The following is a 17,675-nucleotide window of genomic DNA, read 5'->3' as shown; positions in this document are numbered from 1 at the left end:
TCCAGGATATCTTATTTTCAATTCATAAATAAAGAATCTTCTTGAAATTATTTTTTTATCATGTTTGTACAACTATGAATACATATTTATTTCAGTGATGCCAAATGCCAGGAACTATGTCTATTTTTAACACAGTCTGTAAGTAAACAACATTTCATGATTTTGATTTTAAAGTCAAATGAACATGATGAAACCTCAAATTAAAAAAAAAATGATGCAAATATTTTTTTTATAACAAAATAGATAGTTTTCATTATCAAACTTATGTACATGTACTTTTTTCTGAAAAAAAACTTTACTCTGTCCACATTGAGAAAAAGTTAATTGCTTGCTTCCAGGAAGCAATTTGCTGACATATTTTCCGTATGCAAAGTGACCTTAGCATGAACCTTCTCGTAAAAATCCAGTGATCACAATACGCATGGGTCTGTCACTGAAATAAACTATTATCTGATTGTACATGTTAAACACATGCTCAATATCCATGCTCTTTTGTTGATTGTTTACTATAAGGTGACAATCGGTAAACTTCGGTGTCAAAACACAGCATTTAATGAGCTGCCATATTTGTTTTATCATAACAGACAGAGAGAAAAAATATTGACGATTATAAGATATATTTGCGTAAAAATTGAGAAAATCATGCACTGGAGACTTAAGTTTATGATATACATGCATTGGTTCAAGAATTGGATAAATATTATTTTCACCTGTCACTCTTTTAATATGACTTAAATGTGGGTTAATGGCAAAAAGAAAAAGTTACTCTGACATAAGACTTTATTCAATTTCTTTCACACCATCAAACCTGACAGATTTTTATAAATCATCCATTTTTCATATCTTTTTATTTCTTGACAATTCCATGCAGCTTTGATTGAATTTTCCATTTATATATAGGAATTGACCAATGTTTTACTGTTGTAAAGATATCATGTTGGTAGTCAACTATGATTTTAATTATGACAAGAGATGTGAAAATTTGTTTAAAACAATATAGATGGTTTTATTAAATTTTTGTATAAATGAATACCTGTATTTTTCATAATACTTGTTTATTTATTTTATAGGCCTGTGTACCATATTTTGAGATATTAGAGAAATGGATATACAAAGGTATTATAAAAGATCCTTACTCTGAGGTATGTTTGCAATATTGTTAATCGTAGATAGATTATATACAAGGGAATGTTAGTAAACAATATTGTTAATCGTGGATAGATTATATACAAGGGAATGTTAGTAATTACAGCTTTTAACATTTGAGTTTATTATCCTGAAAGTTACTCCTATCTTTCTTGCAGAATATTTTAGAATCAGACATCTTTCAGAAATTAAAGAAAAATGTTTTATTCTAGAATAAATAGAAATATTTAATAAATATTTTTCTCTAATTCTATGGAAATATATCCCTTTCCGAACCCATTGTATAAAAAAAATTGATCAACGTGTGGTTGTCGGTGATCTCAGAAGATGATTGGCCGAGTCAAAGGGTCATAACCTTTCTCAGCTCCCTGAAATGATCAAAATGTTCTAACAGGTGTTAATGAAATTGACAACTTAGTGGAAAGTGGAAGGCACTCGAAGGGGATTTTGGTTTGGAAAAGAAGGAAATTTATCTTTTAATCATTAGAGAAACTGATTATTACATAGTAAGGCGTGGATTATCAGATTTATTCAATCTGGATAGTTAAATTATAAATTTTAAAGTCCTCGCCAAGGCTCGGACTTTAAAATTGATAATTTAACTATCTTGATTGGGTTAATCCTATAATCCACTTGTATCAATGTAACAATCTATATGCCTCTCTATCAGAAAAGCATTATTGTTATAAACTCAGCATGTGGTCAATTCCATAAAAACTAATAAATGATATATATGATCACATCTTTATGTAATATTTAACACTTTGTTATTTTCATATCTGTTTTCAATAGAGAACATTAAGTTCTCATATTATTTTCTTCAACTTATAATTTCTACAATTATCTTCACAAAACGTCATTGAATTTATAGACATATCCTTCAGTTTTGTTTTAAGCATTCCTAGATGAGAAAACATACCATAAAATTTCCTTTTTTCCATATCTAATACATTTAAATACCTTAAATTTTTGACAGTTTTTGGTAGAAGAAAATGAGACGATTCAGAAAGAGAAGTTACAAGAAGATTACAATGATGCATATTGGGACCAGCATTATACAATCTGTAGGGAGAGAATCCCTGTATTCCTGGAACAAGTAGCTGACAAAATACTTAATACGGGAAAATATCTAAATGTTATTAGGTTGTGTGGTGAGTATAATAGAATATGACATGACTTATTGAATAGACAACTGTCTTTTGTTGAAAACTGAGTTTTGGCATCTAGATGCATTTCATGTTATATTTTTTTGTGATGTATGGTTGCTGTGGTATATGTAGTATTATCCTTATCTGTCATACAGTCCATACTATGATGAATGACAGACCAAGTTAACATTTGGTTCCTCTCCACTGATTTTTGTGGATATTACAGGTTTTCACATATTTAGATGATTTTAGTATGTGAGTCTGCAATGTTAAATTACAGATAGAATTTACTGTTGGTTCCGCTAGCAGACTTTTACCAAAATTAGGTGCCTAAGCCTCTCCACTCCTAAAAATGGCATCAAGCTTTTATTGAGAGAGGGGTTTAATTTGTGTAGTTCTTACACATTAAGGTATATTTTATGTATAGTGCTGATGATGTGTTTTATTTTAGAAGGTCCAAGCCAATAACCATTGTGTCTGTATGATTCATGTTTATATCTGTATGAAATAGAGTACTTACTTTTTTTTTATTAAAAATAAGAAAATGGTCTTGAAATATGATTCAAAATATAAAAGCTGTATACTATATAATTTGATATAAAGGAATATTTGCAAACATATAGCTATGCAATACAAATTTTGGTTGATTGTATATTAAAGTATTTAAAACATGAATTTTTATTTTAGGAAGAGATCCAAAGTTTCCTTATGCAGTAGAAATGGTATATACTTTAAAAGAAAGAAAATATTACGAACAGATAGAAAAAGCCTACAGTTATGCCAGTAAATTGTTGCTAGATTTATTAATGAAGGAAAAAGAATTAAATTCTCGTATAAAGTAAGTGTTGCTTGTGTTTTTATAAGGTTTGGGTAATCTTTTTAACTTGTAGGAATTATATGAATAAAAACCAGAAAATAAAATCAGTTTTATACTGAAAAAAACTTCAACACAAGTGTAAAGGAGAATGTATTCCATGGATACAGTACCAATCTACATCTTCATCTTTATGCTTTATAGTTCAAGGTGGCTGCAGAATTTACAAAAACATGTAAATTGTTGTTGAATATGTCATACAGATACATGTAAATGTAATTAAGTTTACTGATTTACATGAATATTAACCACAAAAGAAGGTTAAATGAAGGTTACTTGGAAAATGCATTGAAAATGTACAATCAAATGCTTTTCTCTAAGTTAACAATTTATATGAAATTAAAAGTTTTCAAATTTTTATGTCCCACTTACATTAGTAAAGGAGCATTATGTTTTCTGGTCTGTGTGTCGATTTGTTCGTCTGTTCGTACATTCGTCACGCTTCAGATTAAAGTTTTTGGTCAAGGTAGTTTTTGATGAAGTTGAAGTCCAATCAACTTGAAACTAAGTATACATTTTCCCTATGATATTATCTTTCTAATTTAAATGCCAAATTAGAGTTTTACCCCAATTTCACAATCCACTAAACATAGAAAATGATAGTGCGAGTGGGGAACCCGTGTACTATGGACACATTCTTGTTCACTTTCTTTTGTGGTTGAGTATAAAAAGGCATTGAACTTGAACAAAAAATTATTCAGAATCCTGTTTTTATAGACGAAAGTCTCAGAATGTGAGGCATAGGGATTAATAACCAGGGGACTGCATAAACTATTTGCATAAAGCTTTTTATTTCAAAAGGTAGAAGATCTGGATACTTCTTAACTTGTATCAAGAAAGAAGATCATTTATTTTAGTTATTTTATGTATTTTAGGTAAAATAAAACATTACTTTCTGTTCGACAAGGGAGACTTTGTTGTAGTAATTTTGTGTATTTCAGGTCAATGAAACATTACTTCCTGCTGGACAAGGGAGACCTTGTTGTAGTAATTTTGTGTATTTCAGGTCAATAAAACATTACTTCCTGCTGGACAAGGGAGACTTTCTTGTACAGTTTATGGACATGACAGAAGAAGAAATGAAGCAGGATATTGATAACATAATGCCTTCAAGATTAGAGAGTCTGTTAGAACTGGCACTCAGAACTAGTACAGCTAATGTTGATCCATTCAAAGATGATCTCAAGTAAATATATAATTATTGTTGAAATTAAGAACATTATTTCATCTTTTGATTTAAAGTTATTGATGGGCATTCCATAGAACCATTATTTTTAGATGAAAACTGTGTTGTTAATCTATTAATAGTGGGGAGACAATCAAATTATCAAATGGTGTTTACATTTTTGTAAGAATTAAAACTAAAATGAAAATTTATTATAAGTAATATGGTTCTTAAAAAATGTCTCCCATCCACCCACGCCTTCAAATCTGGAATTTGATTTTATTTTAATAGAAACATCAAATTTCAATCAAAAGGTACCATTTGATTTGATTATATAGATAATATAGATTTGAACTTACTACAGAGTTTTTAAGATAAAAAGTGTTTATTTCATTTTAGAGTAGAACTTTTACCCTATGATTTGATCACACAGTTGTTCCAGATATTAACTATTGATACAAAACAAGAAAAAGGTTTGTAATTCATCAACATTGTAATTAAAGTTAAAGGGAATTTTTTTTAGGATAATATATTTAAATGGTGATAATTTTCAAGTGCAATAACAACAAATAGAAAAAAATGATTGGATAAAAAACACAATAGTGATAACTTTTTGCAAATTGTTTTTGTTTAGAATTATTTGCGTTTTAAGTTTATTTATTTATTACAAAGATGACCCATGATTTATTGTAACATGTTTTTGTTTTAAATTATTTTTATTTTGTGTATATTTAGATTACAGAGTTGATCCAACAGATCTGCACCTGTCAGGATTAGAAGCTTTTTCATTTGATTATGTTGTTAAATGGCCAGTTTCATTGGTTCTGAATAGGAAGGTATGTATATTAGAGAAACACAAGTATATACATTATGTACTTGCAGCTGCAAGTGAAGAAATGATAGGGCCAAAATAAATAAATAGTATGTTTCCGGTTTCTCGACCCTACCTCCGTTTCTGACAGTGACCCTAAACATTTTATTGAAAATTTTTTTTTTTTTTTTAAAAATCCAGATTTTTCGGTTTGTCCTGATCTGACTATTCGTTTAGAAAAATTCAGATCTTTCAAAATGTTTGATAGCTAAGAACAATAAAGATAAGTAAAACATTTCAGGAACCAAGATTTTAAATAGAAAAGCATGGCTTTCGATAACCGTGCAGCGTATTAGCTGTCAAACATGCGAAATGTGATCACATGGTTGCAAAATATAATCGGTATAATTACAATATGATGAATCTTTTTGAAGAACACCATGATGGACTTGTAGACAAAAAAAAATTATGAAATTGATGCATTTTGCTCAAGTTCTTTGCACAGGTACAAGAAAAGATTTTTTAAATATTTGTATATATATAGTGAATAATGTATTCAGAATATATACATATACAGTGAAACCTGGGTAAACCGAACCCTGATAAAACTGAATTTCAGTTTAAACCGAACAATTTTCAAAGTCCCACAAAATTTCCCTAACAATTAACGTTAATTTAACCTGAAAAAACCGAACCCTGTCAACACCGAAATTCCGAACGCTTTTTGAAGGCTAGTTAGTAAATTCTTATCTAAAAATTACCTGTCAAAATCGAACAATACCAATCAAAACAAAAAAATATTATTAATTATTTGCATGATTTAATTAAATAAACACAGGTCGGCAGGGTATCCCCGAAGGTATTTGAGGTTTAATGAACTTGTGAGTTGTTATTACAAACTAATTAGCATGTCTGTGTCCATGTATAAAGTGATTTTTTTTTAAAGAAACGTTAAACTGGTCGGCTTCCCCCATCGCCGATAATGACAAGAAAGGAACTTTCCCTCAGATCAATTAAATGCACCTTACTCAAATAATTACGGCCACAAAATCGAAACTGTCAGTTTAATTAGATAATAGTTTTAAAGCCTTTCACCGGATTAAGAAGTCGTGCAACACAACAAGGTCAATGGATTTCGATTGCTGGATTCCCTTTAGAGGCCCTATATATTTGATTCGAATGCTCCCGAAGACTTCCGTTAGCTATTTAGCAAAGATAAAGTCCGAGAATAAACTGGACCCCTGCTGTTGTTTCACTGTTATGGTGTGCCGAAGTATCAATCAGCGGGTGACCAGTTTAGTCCGAGAACTCTTGTGTACAACGACGTTTCCGATTCAACTACGGAATCGTCATTTGACAGTGACTGTGAATCTGAATTGGTCAGTGAATTAACGGATGAGAAAATAATTATAGAATGCAAAATCGCTCCCAACGATGAGCGTGATTGACGGAGTGGCGTTTTATTTATAAACAAAAATGTAGCAAAACGTCTATCTTCATCTTCTTTCATTTTTACATTTACATCTTAATCAACACAAAAATAAACTGTCGTCTATTGTGTCACCTATTATCCCTTGTCAGTAAATGCCAAAATTATTTGGTGTCGACTTCCGTTTACCTCTACAATCCGAACACCTGTGAAAACCGAACAAAACGCAAAGTCCTGTGGGTGTTCGGTTTGGACAGGTTTCACTGTATTAACAAAATCTCGTTTTGTACCTGTGCTTCTTTGGACCAAAAGTCAGAATCGTTTCAGGTTGGACAGACTGTATCCAAGGATTTGTATAGTATACAAATCCTTGCTGTATTTAATTCTGTCTGTTAATTGACAAATAATTGAAGAGAAAAATGATACCAATTTACTGCTAAAATCAATTCAGCTTTTGTTGTAAAAAATGCTCTTACGAATGTGGTAAAAAAAAAATATTCTCAGGATGCAACATAAACGGCTGTTAATGCTTTTGAGCATTTGACAGTTTGAGTTATTGCGGGAAGGGGCTGACAATGTGTAAAGAGAAATAGAAAGCTTTCCCCTGTAGGCAGACATGGTGAATGATTCATGTTCATTTATAAATGAATCTGCCCCGGCACCATGTCTATTGTTATTCTTTTATATTTTCTATGGCTGGTCCCACAACAGTTTATACTAGAGAAGGAAAAATATCATGTCCTATTAATATCTTCAATTTTTTTCTAAAGATTTAATAAGACTAAGTGTATTACCTCTCAAAAAATCATAAGCCACTGCTTAGCATCGATTTACAGTGTTTTTACTACTTTAAAAAAGGGGGTAGGAATCTGTTCCCCCACATGTATACCCTGTGTGTCATTTACATTGTTAGGTTCAACGAGGCCAAACAATACCATGCCAGATTTTTCACTGCCATTTTTGCTTAAGATAATTAATCGGCAAGAACAGATTCTCCTGTTACGACCCATGATGAAATGCATAACATTTGCATTAAAGTTTATTTTCATATTTCTTACACAGAACTAAAACAGAAAATTAAGAAAGCTGTAGATTTATGTACTATTCTAAATATCAAAGAAGCATGCAGGCACATCAAATGATTTCATTTGGAACCTTTTTCTGCTGTAATCAATAGAAAAAAATAAAAAGTTTTCATAAAATAGAATGTTTTACCTACCTACCCTACCTAATTTTTTCGGGGTGAAATAGGAAATACACTATTTAATTATTTTGGCCAAGCTGTTAAAATAGATATTTCTCTTGGTGTTAAGAATTGAATTTTTCACATGTTCATTCTGTACTCAGCATCGTACAAACTCTGAAATAGCACATGTAAATATCTTTTAAGATGTAATAATTCTTATATGGTTTGCATATAGGGAATATGTTGATATGATTGGTCGAGAAGACTTGACGTTGGCTACTTTTAGATTGACGACATTGACCGAACTTCTTTTCATAGCCAATGTAAACAAGATGGCGGCGATAAAAGCGCAGACGTTAACAAAATTTATTTTTACTGTACGTTAATCATTAAGTTCAATAATATAGTTTGCACTGTGTAAATACAGCTTTTTCTCAAGCCACACCTCTTTAAGGGGAGATTTAGAATATTCATAGAAAATTAATTTTGTTTACATACTTGTTCCCAGTTCTGATCTGTAGGTTGCATCTCATAGGGACATAACTTGGAAAAGTTACCAGAAAATATACATGTAAATATTGTTCATATTGAAATCTATGGTAACCCTACAGTCGAGGTAGGGATAGTTAAGAAATTAAATGTTAGTTTAAACTCTTAAGAAGTTTCAGGGCATATAAACGTTGAAAATATGCCGCACAGCCCTATATTTTGACCTTTGAAAAAAATTGTAGTGCATATGGACTTTCCATTCTAGGATATGATTTTTTTCAAAACTTCATAGTACAAGTGGTACAGTTTTAGCCATAAAGGGAGTTCCTATGGGAAAATGCATTGTCAATATTTACAGAAACGCAACCTAAACCCAAAATCATTCGTTTGAATGATAATAAGACTTTGCAGTTTATTTTTTATCAGATAGCCAATTTCATTAAGTACATATTTGTGCATTAACCAACAAATATATTCATGCTCAAGGCCTATTCAATGACATAAGTTTTCAATTTACGTGTGATAGAGGTAACGAGTGTGGAAAAATAGGTTCTCTATCTCTAATTTTAAAGACTTATAAGGATTAAATGCCTTTTTATTGGTGTATAAACTAGACCAAGTCACTCACAAATATATCATATTGTTTGTGAGTGAATTGGTTGAGTTAAAGGGGCACTAGCTACGAGATATATAAAAAATGTAAAGTTTGATTTTTTTCTGTTCAATCAATAATGAAAGTGAAATAGTGAAATAACAATTCGCTTTTTGCAGCCAAAAAGGTTCAATTTTGTCAAATTACGCTAAGATTCATTGATAATTAGTAATTCACTTGCAAGTGAATGAGTCGACCTCTTTAAATTCGTATTCATGTGAACCTCAATTTAACTCCTAGCAAGAGATTGACAACGCTTGCATTGTACGTGTACTGCTTATTTAAAGAAAAATAATGTCAACAATGAAAGTGAAACTACGGTAAATCAATTGATTACTAATTCGATACACATAAAATCATTCTTATACGGTTGAAAACAATAAGAAACATTTATTCATAATATATAAAATCAAATCAAAGACCTATAAAAATCCACTTGCACGTGTTGGTTTAATCTATTCTTCTTTATTTATGTTTACATCGCTTATATGGTCATCTGAGGTCAAATCAATAGGTAATTAGATGGCGTCTGGACTAAAATACACACGAAACGAACCTATATATTATCTATCCAATGCTCTGTAAACTGTTTATTTTAGACTTTTGATAGTTTGGATAAATGTTTTACATTGTTATAAATGAAATATGAGAATTTGAGTCAAATCGATGACCATGAATTTGACAGCTAGTGCCAATTAATACACCAATAAATTTCTTTAAAGAGGTGTTTAAATCCTATGATGAACTATAGGAAAATAATTAAACATTCAATCAAGTCTGCAATATTTTGAAATCAATTTAATGGAAAATCATAAAGCTGGTTAAATTGAAATGACCTGCATAGAATTACCCTGACTTTTAATGAAGCAGTTGTTTTGGTCTTTAGTAAATAGTAAATAATAATCTATTTTAGGCATTAACAAGATACCAGATGCTGTTTCGTCATTTGTTTTATTGCAAACATGTAGAACGTCAGCTGTGCAGGTAAGGACAACATTTACATGTTGATTAAATATAATGCACTTTCAGTCTCTAAACAGATTTATTTATCAAACAAATGCATAAAACAAGCATGAATTGACATTTTTAGGATTTGAAAATTTCATTTTTTTTTAAATTAGTAATTTTTTTTCAATATCTTAACTCAATTTAGTGCACACACAAATTATTCAATATACTATCAACACATATTTTCTAAAGATTGTTTCAGATTGTCATTCTTATTTTACAAAAATACTACTTTGCACAAAACGTGTACACATGTCATATTATCAAAAGATTTTTTCACAGATTCTTTCTCAGAACTATTACTTTACACACACTGATTACACATATTTACAATAGATTTTTTTTTGCTACATTGTCATTCTCAATATACAAAACTACTACTTTACACACATTTGTAATAGATTTCTTCACTGTCATTTTTGATGAAAAATCTCTTATTTTACACAAGCTTGTCAGACAGTTACCATGACATTTATTTAGATTTATGTACATATCTCAGGAATTTGCACTATCAACTGTTAAAACAGTAAGTAAACCGATTTCACAATTAATGAAGATAAGGTCCTAAAAACTTTAGTACCATATTTAGCTGTGTATAGTACACAGCTATGTATAGTATGCACCCCTTTTCATCCCCCTTAAAATCTTGAAAAAAGTTTAATAAAAAAAGGGGGAAAAAGTATGTTTCACCCTTTACCAAGTTAAGGTGAATTATGAAAGAAATTCATATTTTATTTTCAATTAAATGTCTCCTTAAAATTTATCAATTAGAGCTAGCATTCAATTTTTGAGTAATGAAGTTATAAACATTTTCCATTGCATAGAGAGGCAAAAGATACCAGCGGGACATTCAAACTCAAGTCAAAAATAAACTCACAAAGACATGGCTAGAAAAGAAAACAACAAACAAACAATAGTACATAAAATGTAACATAAAACTAAAGACTAGGCAACAAGAACTCAACCAAAAATGTAAATTATATGTAATATTCATACATTCTATGAAGTGGGGTTTTTATTATGCAGTTAATCTGCATTATGCGAGCACCCTAGATTTGTGGTCTACCCAAAAAATGCTGAAATACTTGCCATTGTTATTATCTAGCTGGCTACTATGTTATATATAACTAATTGAACACTTTTTTAATACTTTTTATTCTAGAATATAAAAAATATTACCATAAAAACGTTAAATGGTTGTCGATTTTCCCAAAAGTTTTGAAGTTGCACATAGGAAGTAGTGCTCATTAGGAATTCTTATGTAGTTTATTATCGCCTGTGCTTTTGGCTAAGATGTCAAAAAACAATTGTACGAAATATTTAATCACCGAAAATCTTTTAAGACAAGTAGTTAAGATTTCCCAAATGGCAAAAGTCGTAGGAATATTGTTTGTCGTCAATACGTAGTACAACTACGTCAGTAGTCTATTATATAATAAGTTCAACTGTTCATGATGTTGGCGGCAATTTCAAATTAGAAGACGAAATTCGTATCTTTTCAATTTGGAGGCAGGGGTTCAAATTAGCGGTGGTCCGAGGTCCGCGACCTTCCATTTTCGAATTGGTTACTAGCCACACCCGACGGGCTCCACTCTGAGACAACTCACAGTGATAGTAGTCTCAGTTCCACTTGAAAGAAATAAAAAATAGCTTTGCAAACCTTTTCGCCAAAGTCTCCAAATCAACGATCATGACAGCGATGTCAATTTTGTTCAATCGCTAGCTATATACAGAAAATCGCGGACAAAAAATGTGTTAATACGAGTAAAATCGTATCTGATTGACAAAAACAACATTGGAACACAATGACAATGGCTGCCGTGAAAAGACAATTACAATTTCGGATCCGATTCCGGAAGCGGATAAGGGTAATTCCGGGTTTTTGGCGAATCCAGGCAGGTGACAAAATACATCTATGCATGGTAAATGAATATAAACACTAGAATTGAAAACCAAAAGATATATGTAAAAGAAAGAAAAAGCAGAAAATATTTTAAACAGAAACTCAAAATTACTTTTGACAAATTTTAATGTCAAAATCCAATATACAATGTGACAGCTGGGAACAGTATATCTAACAATATATATGTTCCTGGTCACAGTTTAAATTTTCTTTATCAGTGATAAATGTTGATAATGCATGTAAGATGCTTTTAAAGTGTAAACATATTACTGCAATTTTGAAGGGGTATTTTTTTTTTCTCAATTTTGAAGGATCAGTTAAAGTAGCTGGAAGATTCTTACGTTATTTTCACAAATAACTACCTGAATGTAGGCAAATCATATGATATATAGGTGGCGTCTTTTGGGCCACTCTACCCCCTCCTGTTTGATAACTTTGAAACGGATGACCTCTCAACCATATACATTCATGTATGGGACTATATATATAACTAATCAAATGAAATATAAGGGGAGTCCATGGGGTGACCCACCCCCTCCTGTTTGGGAACTTACGAAACGGTCAAGATCCCCACCCCTAAACAATATATATTCATGTATGGGTCAATATAACTAATTAAATGAAATATAGGGGGAGTCCCCCTACCCCTCCTGTTTGAGAACTTGGAAACCGATGAGATCCCCACCCCTAAACCATATATATTCATGTATGGGACAATATAACAAATCAAATGAAATATAGGGGAAGTCCATGGGGTCATCATATCCCTTCCTGTTTGAGAACTTGAAAACCCTCGAGATCCCCACCCCTAAACCATATATATCCATGTATGGAACAATATAACAAATCAAATGAAATATAGGGGAAGTCCCTGGGGTCACCCTACCCCTTCCTGTTTGAGAACTTGAAAACCCTCGAGATCCCCACCCCTAAACCATATATATTCATGTATGGGACAATATAACAAATCATTTACATTTACTATGGGCAGGTCAGTCAGACCTCACCTTTGATCCTTGTAGTAGTGAACATTTGTCTGATTTGTGTCGCATAACTATTGTACTATAGAACACATACTCAGTTTTCTTTACAGGGAAACCAGTCCATTCATACTATTACATGTTCGTACTAAGTCAACACGTACTACTAACAGTCAACTAAAACCAACGTTAACTACCAACTAGAACAACTACAATCATTGCCAACTTGTACCACTGCAGACTCACCATAAAAAATATACATTTATATATTCATTGCTATTGAAACCTTGATAACATATAAATTATTTGCCTTAATAATTAATTCATTAGATAAACAAATGTACAATATATGAATGTTTAATGCCACATCAGAGGCGGATTTAGAGGGTTTTTCAGTGCCCCCCCCCCCCCCCCCCCCCTTTCCATTTTTGAGAAAAAATTTGGTTGATTATATAGGGAATCACTGAAGCATGACTGGAGCAGGTCCCCTGTTAGGCAGGCAGTGGGCCCCCACTTATGAAAATTTCTGGATCCGCCACTGCACATAATTACGTTTGCCTGGTTTTTGGTTAACTGCCTACAGCGCTTACAGCGCTTTGATTTAAATTTGAAATTACATGTAACAATAGTTCATTTGAAATTTCAATGAATTCTGCAATCCAAATTTTTCTGAATTATTTATTAAGAGTTTTAAAACTTCATTAATTGTGGAATAAGCTTTCATTACTGAAATATATATGTATACAATATCTTTCTTTTCAGGAACTGTAAAACCTCTCTAGTACCTCATTGTTACCTTCTTTGGCTATATTTTCTTTGAGTGTAAAAGTCAGGAATGATAAACAATGGCACACATTACTTATTAGGTCAGTCAGTGTAGTTCATATAAATAGATTGTGTAACCCAATTTTGTAATGTTGAACTGAAATTATTCTTTTAAATTTTTATCATTTGTGTCAACAACAAAAATCACAGAAAATCAGGTGGTCTACGTTTGAGTATTAGGATTTCAATTTTACATTACCATTTGATTTGCAAAAGAAATCTCTCATGTTGAAGTGACAGCCACTTGGAGGTAGAAATGAGGTACATTTTGTAGTTAACATATTCTCTTATCTCTCACTGTTAATGCCAGTACTTTAAAATATGTAGAGTAAAACCCCATATAGATAGTAAGTTCTTTATTTCCAAGAAGAAGACATAGACTCAGTCAATGATAATGTTGAGTTAGGAAATTAACATCACCTTTGAATATTAGCTTGTAAAAAGAATTCATTTGTTGGTTTTTTTTATAAATTTTTCATCAATTCACTAAGCATTCACTGACTCTTGAGTTTGTCTTAATAGACACACCAATGCATATATATATATATACACACAGGCAGACAGGCAGACATATACATATGTTTATTTACAGTGATTGTATGCTTCTAAAAATAGATTAGCATCCTGCAATTATACTGAAGAGATGAGTAGATGATCATTTCTGTATACTAAAAATAAATACTTCGTGTATTGTATCAGAGATCCTTGTTTAATTCCTACAAGAAGGTAACACCTCCCGAAACGAAAGCTTAGGAGGGGATAAGGTCTCTGCGCAATGCTAGACGGTGTTGTCGTAGAAGTTAGAAAATAAAGTACAGGTTCCAGCCCCGTCGCCGGGGAGGAAGTAACGAATCAAATCTACTCTAACATCGTTAGGTTGATTTTCTAGGCACTTTATATATATATATATATATATATACTTTTTCACTTGTTTGGTCTTTTTGAAAATGTTGTTTGTGCTGTATTTAGACCCTTCTACAAAGAAACTTGTTTTACATGCACATGTATGAAAATTGCGGTTTTTATCCAACGTAATCATAGGTTTGAACGTAGTTTTCAATTTAGACTCGTTTATATATGTGATCCGATGGATAAATCTGTTGAAGAGTTGTCACTGACTTAGACGTACTTATAAATATAATTATTTTCTGTGACTGTATCTTGCATTAATTTGTAGGATCCTTTACTATAGATAATTGAGCTGATTTGTAACAATAACATCTCTATGCCTTATATATCATGTACTGTAGTACGACGCTAGATTAAAACTGACAAGGAAAGGTAACACACGGCCACCGAAAGCTTTATTTTGAAGCCCAGGTGGTCGTGTGGTCTAGCGGGACGTCTGCAGTGCAGGTGATTTGGTGTCACGATATCTGAATAGCATGGGTTCGAATCCCGGCGAGGGAAGAACAAAACATTTGCGAAAGCAAATTTACCGATCTAACATTGTTGGGTTGATGTTTAGACGAGTTGTATATACATAATGTACACAGCCATGTATCACCATCATTGCTGGTGATCTGATGGATAAATCTGTTGTAGAGTTGTCACTGACTCAGACGTACTTATAAATATAATTATTTTCTATGACTGTATCTTGCATTAAATTGTAGGATCCTTTACTATAGATAATTGAGCTGATCTGTAACAATAACATCTCCATGCCTTATATATCATGTACTATATTATGAAGCTAGATTAAAACTGACGAGGAAAGGTAACACACGGCCACCGAAAGATTTATTTTGGAGCCCAGGTGGTCGTGTGGTCTAGCGGGACGGCTGCAGTGCAGGCGATTTGGTGTCACGATATCTCAGTAGCATTGGTTCGAATCCCAGCGAGGGAAGAACAAAACATTTGTGAAAGCAAATTTACAGATCTAACATTGTTGGGTTGATGTTTAGACGAGTTGTGTATATATATATATATATATACAATTCGTCTAAATATATATCCATGACTCCATGTCAAGATTGCCATGCAACATTTCTAAAACCACACATTAATAGAGTACAGTATAAAAAAACAAGAACATTACTTAGCAAAAAAAAGGGATTTTACATTAGTAATTATTTCCCATATAAGATCCCCAATTAGACTTCTGTCTATTTGACTTTTGCAAGTAAGTGTATACAGATAGTAATAATTTATTTCTTTTTCATATGTATCAATACCAAATTGTACCATATTAAATTATTGATTTTTAAAAACTAAAGTTATTTATTCAATGACAGTCTGACTGCAGCAAGGTCAAATGATTTTAATTGCCTCAATTGTAAATATAAACGGTAAACATGAGGAGAAGAAATGTATAGATTAGATAAGATGCTCTTTAACTAACAAAATATAAAACTATAGCATTTAATATATTTGTATTCTGTAGGGTCTTAAATTAATTTAAACACCATTACGATAAAAAAAAGGTTCAGAATAAAAAGCCAAGGTTCCTTTAAAATTTAATCTAAGTACTTGTTACTGTCAATCTATGGTTTTACTGTCACATTTAGTAAAGCCAGAAAACAGGGTTTTGTAATTTTAAATCTTTACTGAAACTTCAAAGAGAAGAAATGACTGTTCTAAAATTAAATTTATGTTAATAAGATAAAGACTCTTGAAAGTGATTTACATTTTAAAAATAATGGAATATCATTATGGAGCCCTTTAATAAATTATTGGTATGAGTAACATATGCTTCCTTCTGGGATCAGTATGAAATCTTTTATGTATTCACCCTTCGATTTTGTTTTAAATAATTTATGTATTGACAGTACATTCCCACTACTGTGTTACTATACTGTTGTTTGATCTAGCTAATAAATGTACTAAAGATTTTTATTGTTTTACAACATATTTCACATTAGACAGGCTTTCGTATATTTAGTTAACTATAAATCCAAAGATAAACATAGTACAAAAATTTATCCCTGTGAAATGTGTACTTAGGGACTTGCATGTACCTTTATCTTGAAGTACCATAAATTTAAACTGGAGTATAATCGGACAACTGTATTAAACTACCAATAAAGTTTTTTAATTGTTTAAATCTTCCGCAATTCTAATGTGAAGTTTAAAACTCATATTTAAATTCCAAGTTTGCTCAAACCCAAGCAAACCTTGGCAGCTGGTATTTCCAATTTCTTTGAAGCAAAATCTTTACTAATCTGTTTTTATACCATGAACATGACAGCTTGAATTCCATGAACAAAAATAAATTCTTTGTATCTTATAATAACAATCTTCAATTTCTTTTAGGCAAAATCTTTTCTAACTAATATTTAGCAAGTTTCTAAATATATAAAACTAACTTATTTAAAATATAAGACGGTTTGAATATTGTTATTTTTGTTTACAGAAACATTTCTGTATGTGATACAAAAAGCTCCAGTCTTTAATGAAATCAAATTTTGTAGAGCCTAAGTTTTCTTACATTAGAATTTCATTTGCTTTGCAGTATTGCATGTTGTTTATTTAACAATGCATTCAAGTTTATAGTTTTGACCTCACAATTAATGTCATAGTTTGTTTTATACTTTGCTTAGGCTTTCACCGTTTTGTTGTGATAGGTTGTAGTTTGCTGGTTGTTGCTTTATAAAATGTTATTTTTGAACACACTTTAAATAATTTTTTGTTGTTTTTTATTAGTGTGTGGATAGGAAACAAAGCAGCCAAGATGTACTCTTTACATTCTTGTAAATGGTATTCTGCAGCCTTTGCTCTACGACAGAAAATGTTAAATTTTGTACAGAACTTTGAATATTATATGCTGTTTGAAGTGATAGAATATAACTGGCATGTTTTTCAAAGTAATATGGACTCGGTAAGTATTTCTATGCATAAATAAAGTATATATGAATAAAACGATCCAGGGTATTATTTTATATATCAATGAGACAGCAATCTAAGGACACAAAAAGAGAGTCCTAGGTATTTGATATCAGATTCTGGTAAATTTTCCCAATTTTAGAAAAAGCTGATGAAAAAATGTAAACTAATGGTTGTTTCTTTTGAAAAATGTTTAAATGGTTGGTCAAAGGACATGTTTAATCACTGTTATGT

At 31.3% G+C, this 17,675-nt stretch overlaps 1 protein-coding gene across 5 annotated transcripts in view; it reads left to right on the top strand.

Moving 5' to 3' along the window:
* Nucleotides 1-17,675, top strand: part of LOC143048357 (gamma-tubulin complex component 2-like) — a 52,473-nt gene that overhangs the window by 23,768 nt on the left and 11,030 nt on the right. For 3 of the 5 annotated variants that reach the window (XM_076222008.1, XM_076222004.1, XM_076222005.1), the window contains exons 16-25: nt 96-138; nt 1,071-1,142; nt 2,123-2,297; nt 2,982-3,132; nt 4,175-4,354; nt 4,733-4,806; nt 5,069-5,169; nt 9,814-9,884; nt 10,408-10,434; nt 17,262-17,436. In XM_076222008.1, the coding sequence (XP_076078123.1) occupies nt 96-138; nt 1,071-1,142; nt 2,123-2,297; nt 2,982-3,132; nt 4,175-4,354; nt 4,733-4,806; nt 5,069-5,169; nt 9,814-9,884; nt 10,408-10,434; nt 17,262-17,436 (1,069 nt within the window). The remainder of the gene's footprint in view (nt 1-95; nt 139-1,070; nt 1,143-2,122; nt 2,298-2,981; nt 3,133-4,174; nt 4,355-4,732; nt 4,807-5,068; nt 5,170-9,813; nt 9,885-10,407; nt 10,435-17,261; nt 17,437-17,675) is intronic. The other 2 variants (XM_076222006.1, XM_076222007.1) reach the window with 1 other exon arrangement.

This window comes from Mytilus galloprovincialis, chromosome 10 (assembly GCF_965363235.1).
Source record: "Mytilus galloprovincialis chromosome 10, xbMytGall1.hap1.1, whole genome shotgun sequence".
Taxonomy (NCBI): Eukaryota; Metazoa; Mollusca; class Bivalvia; order Mytilida; family Mytilidae; genus Mytilus; species Mytilus galloprovincialis.
This window is presented reverse-complemented; position numbering and strand designations above follow the sequence as displayed.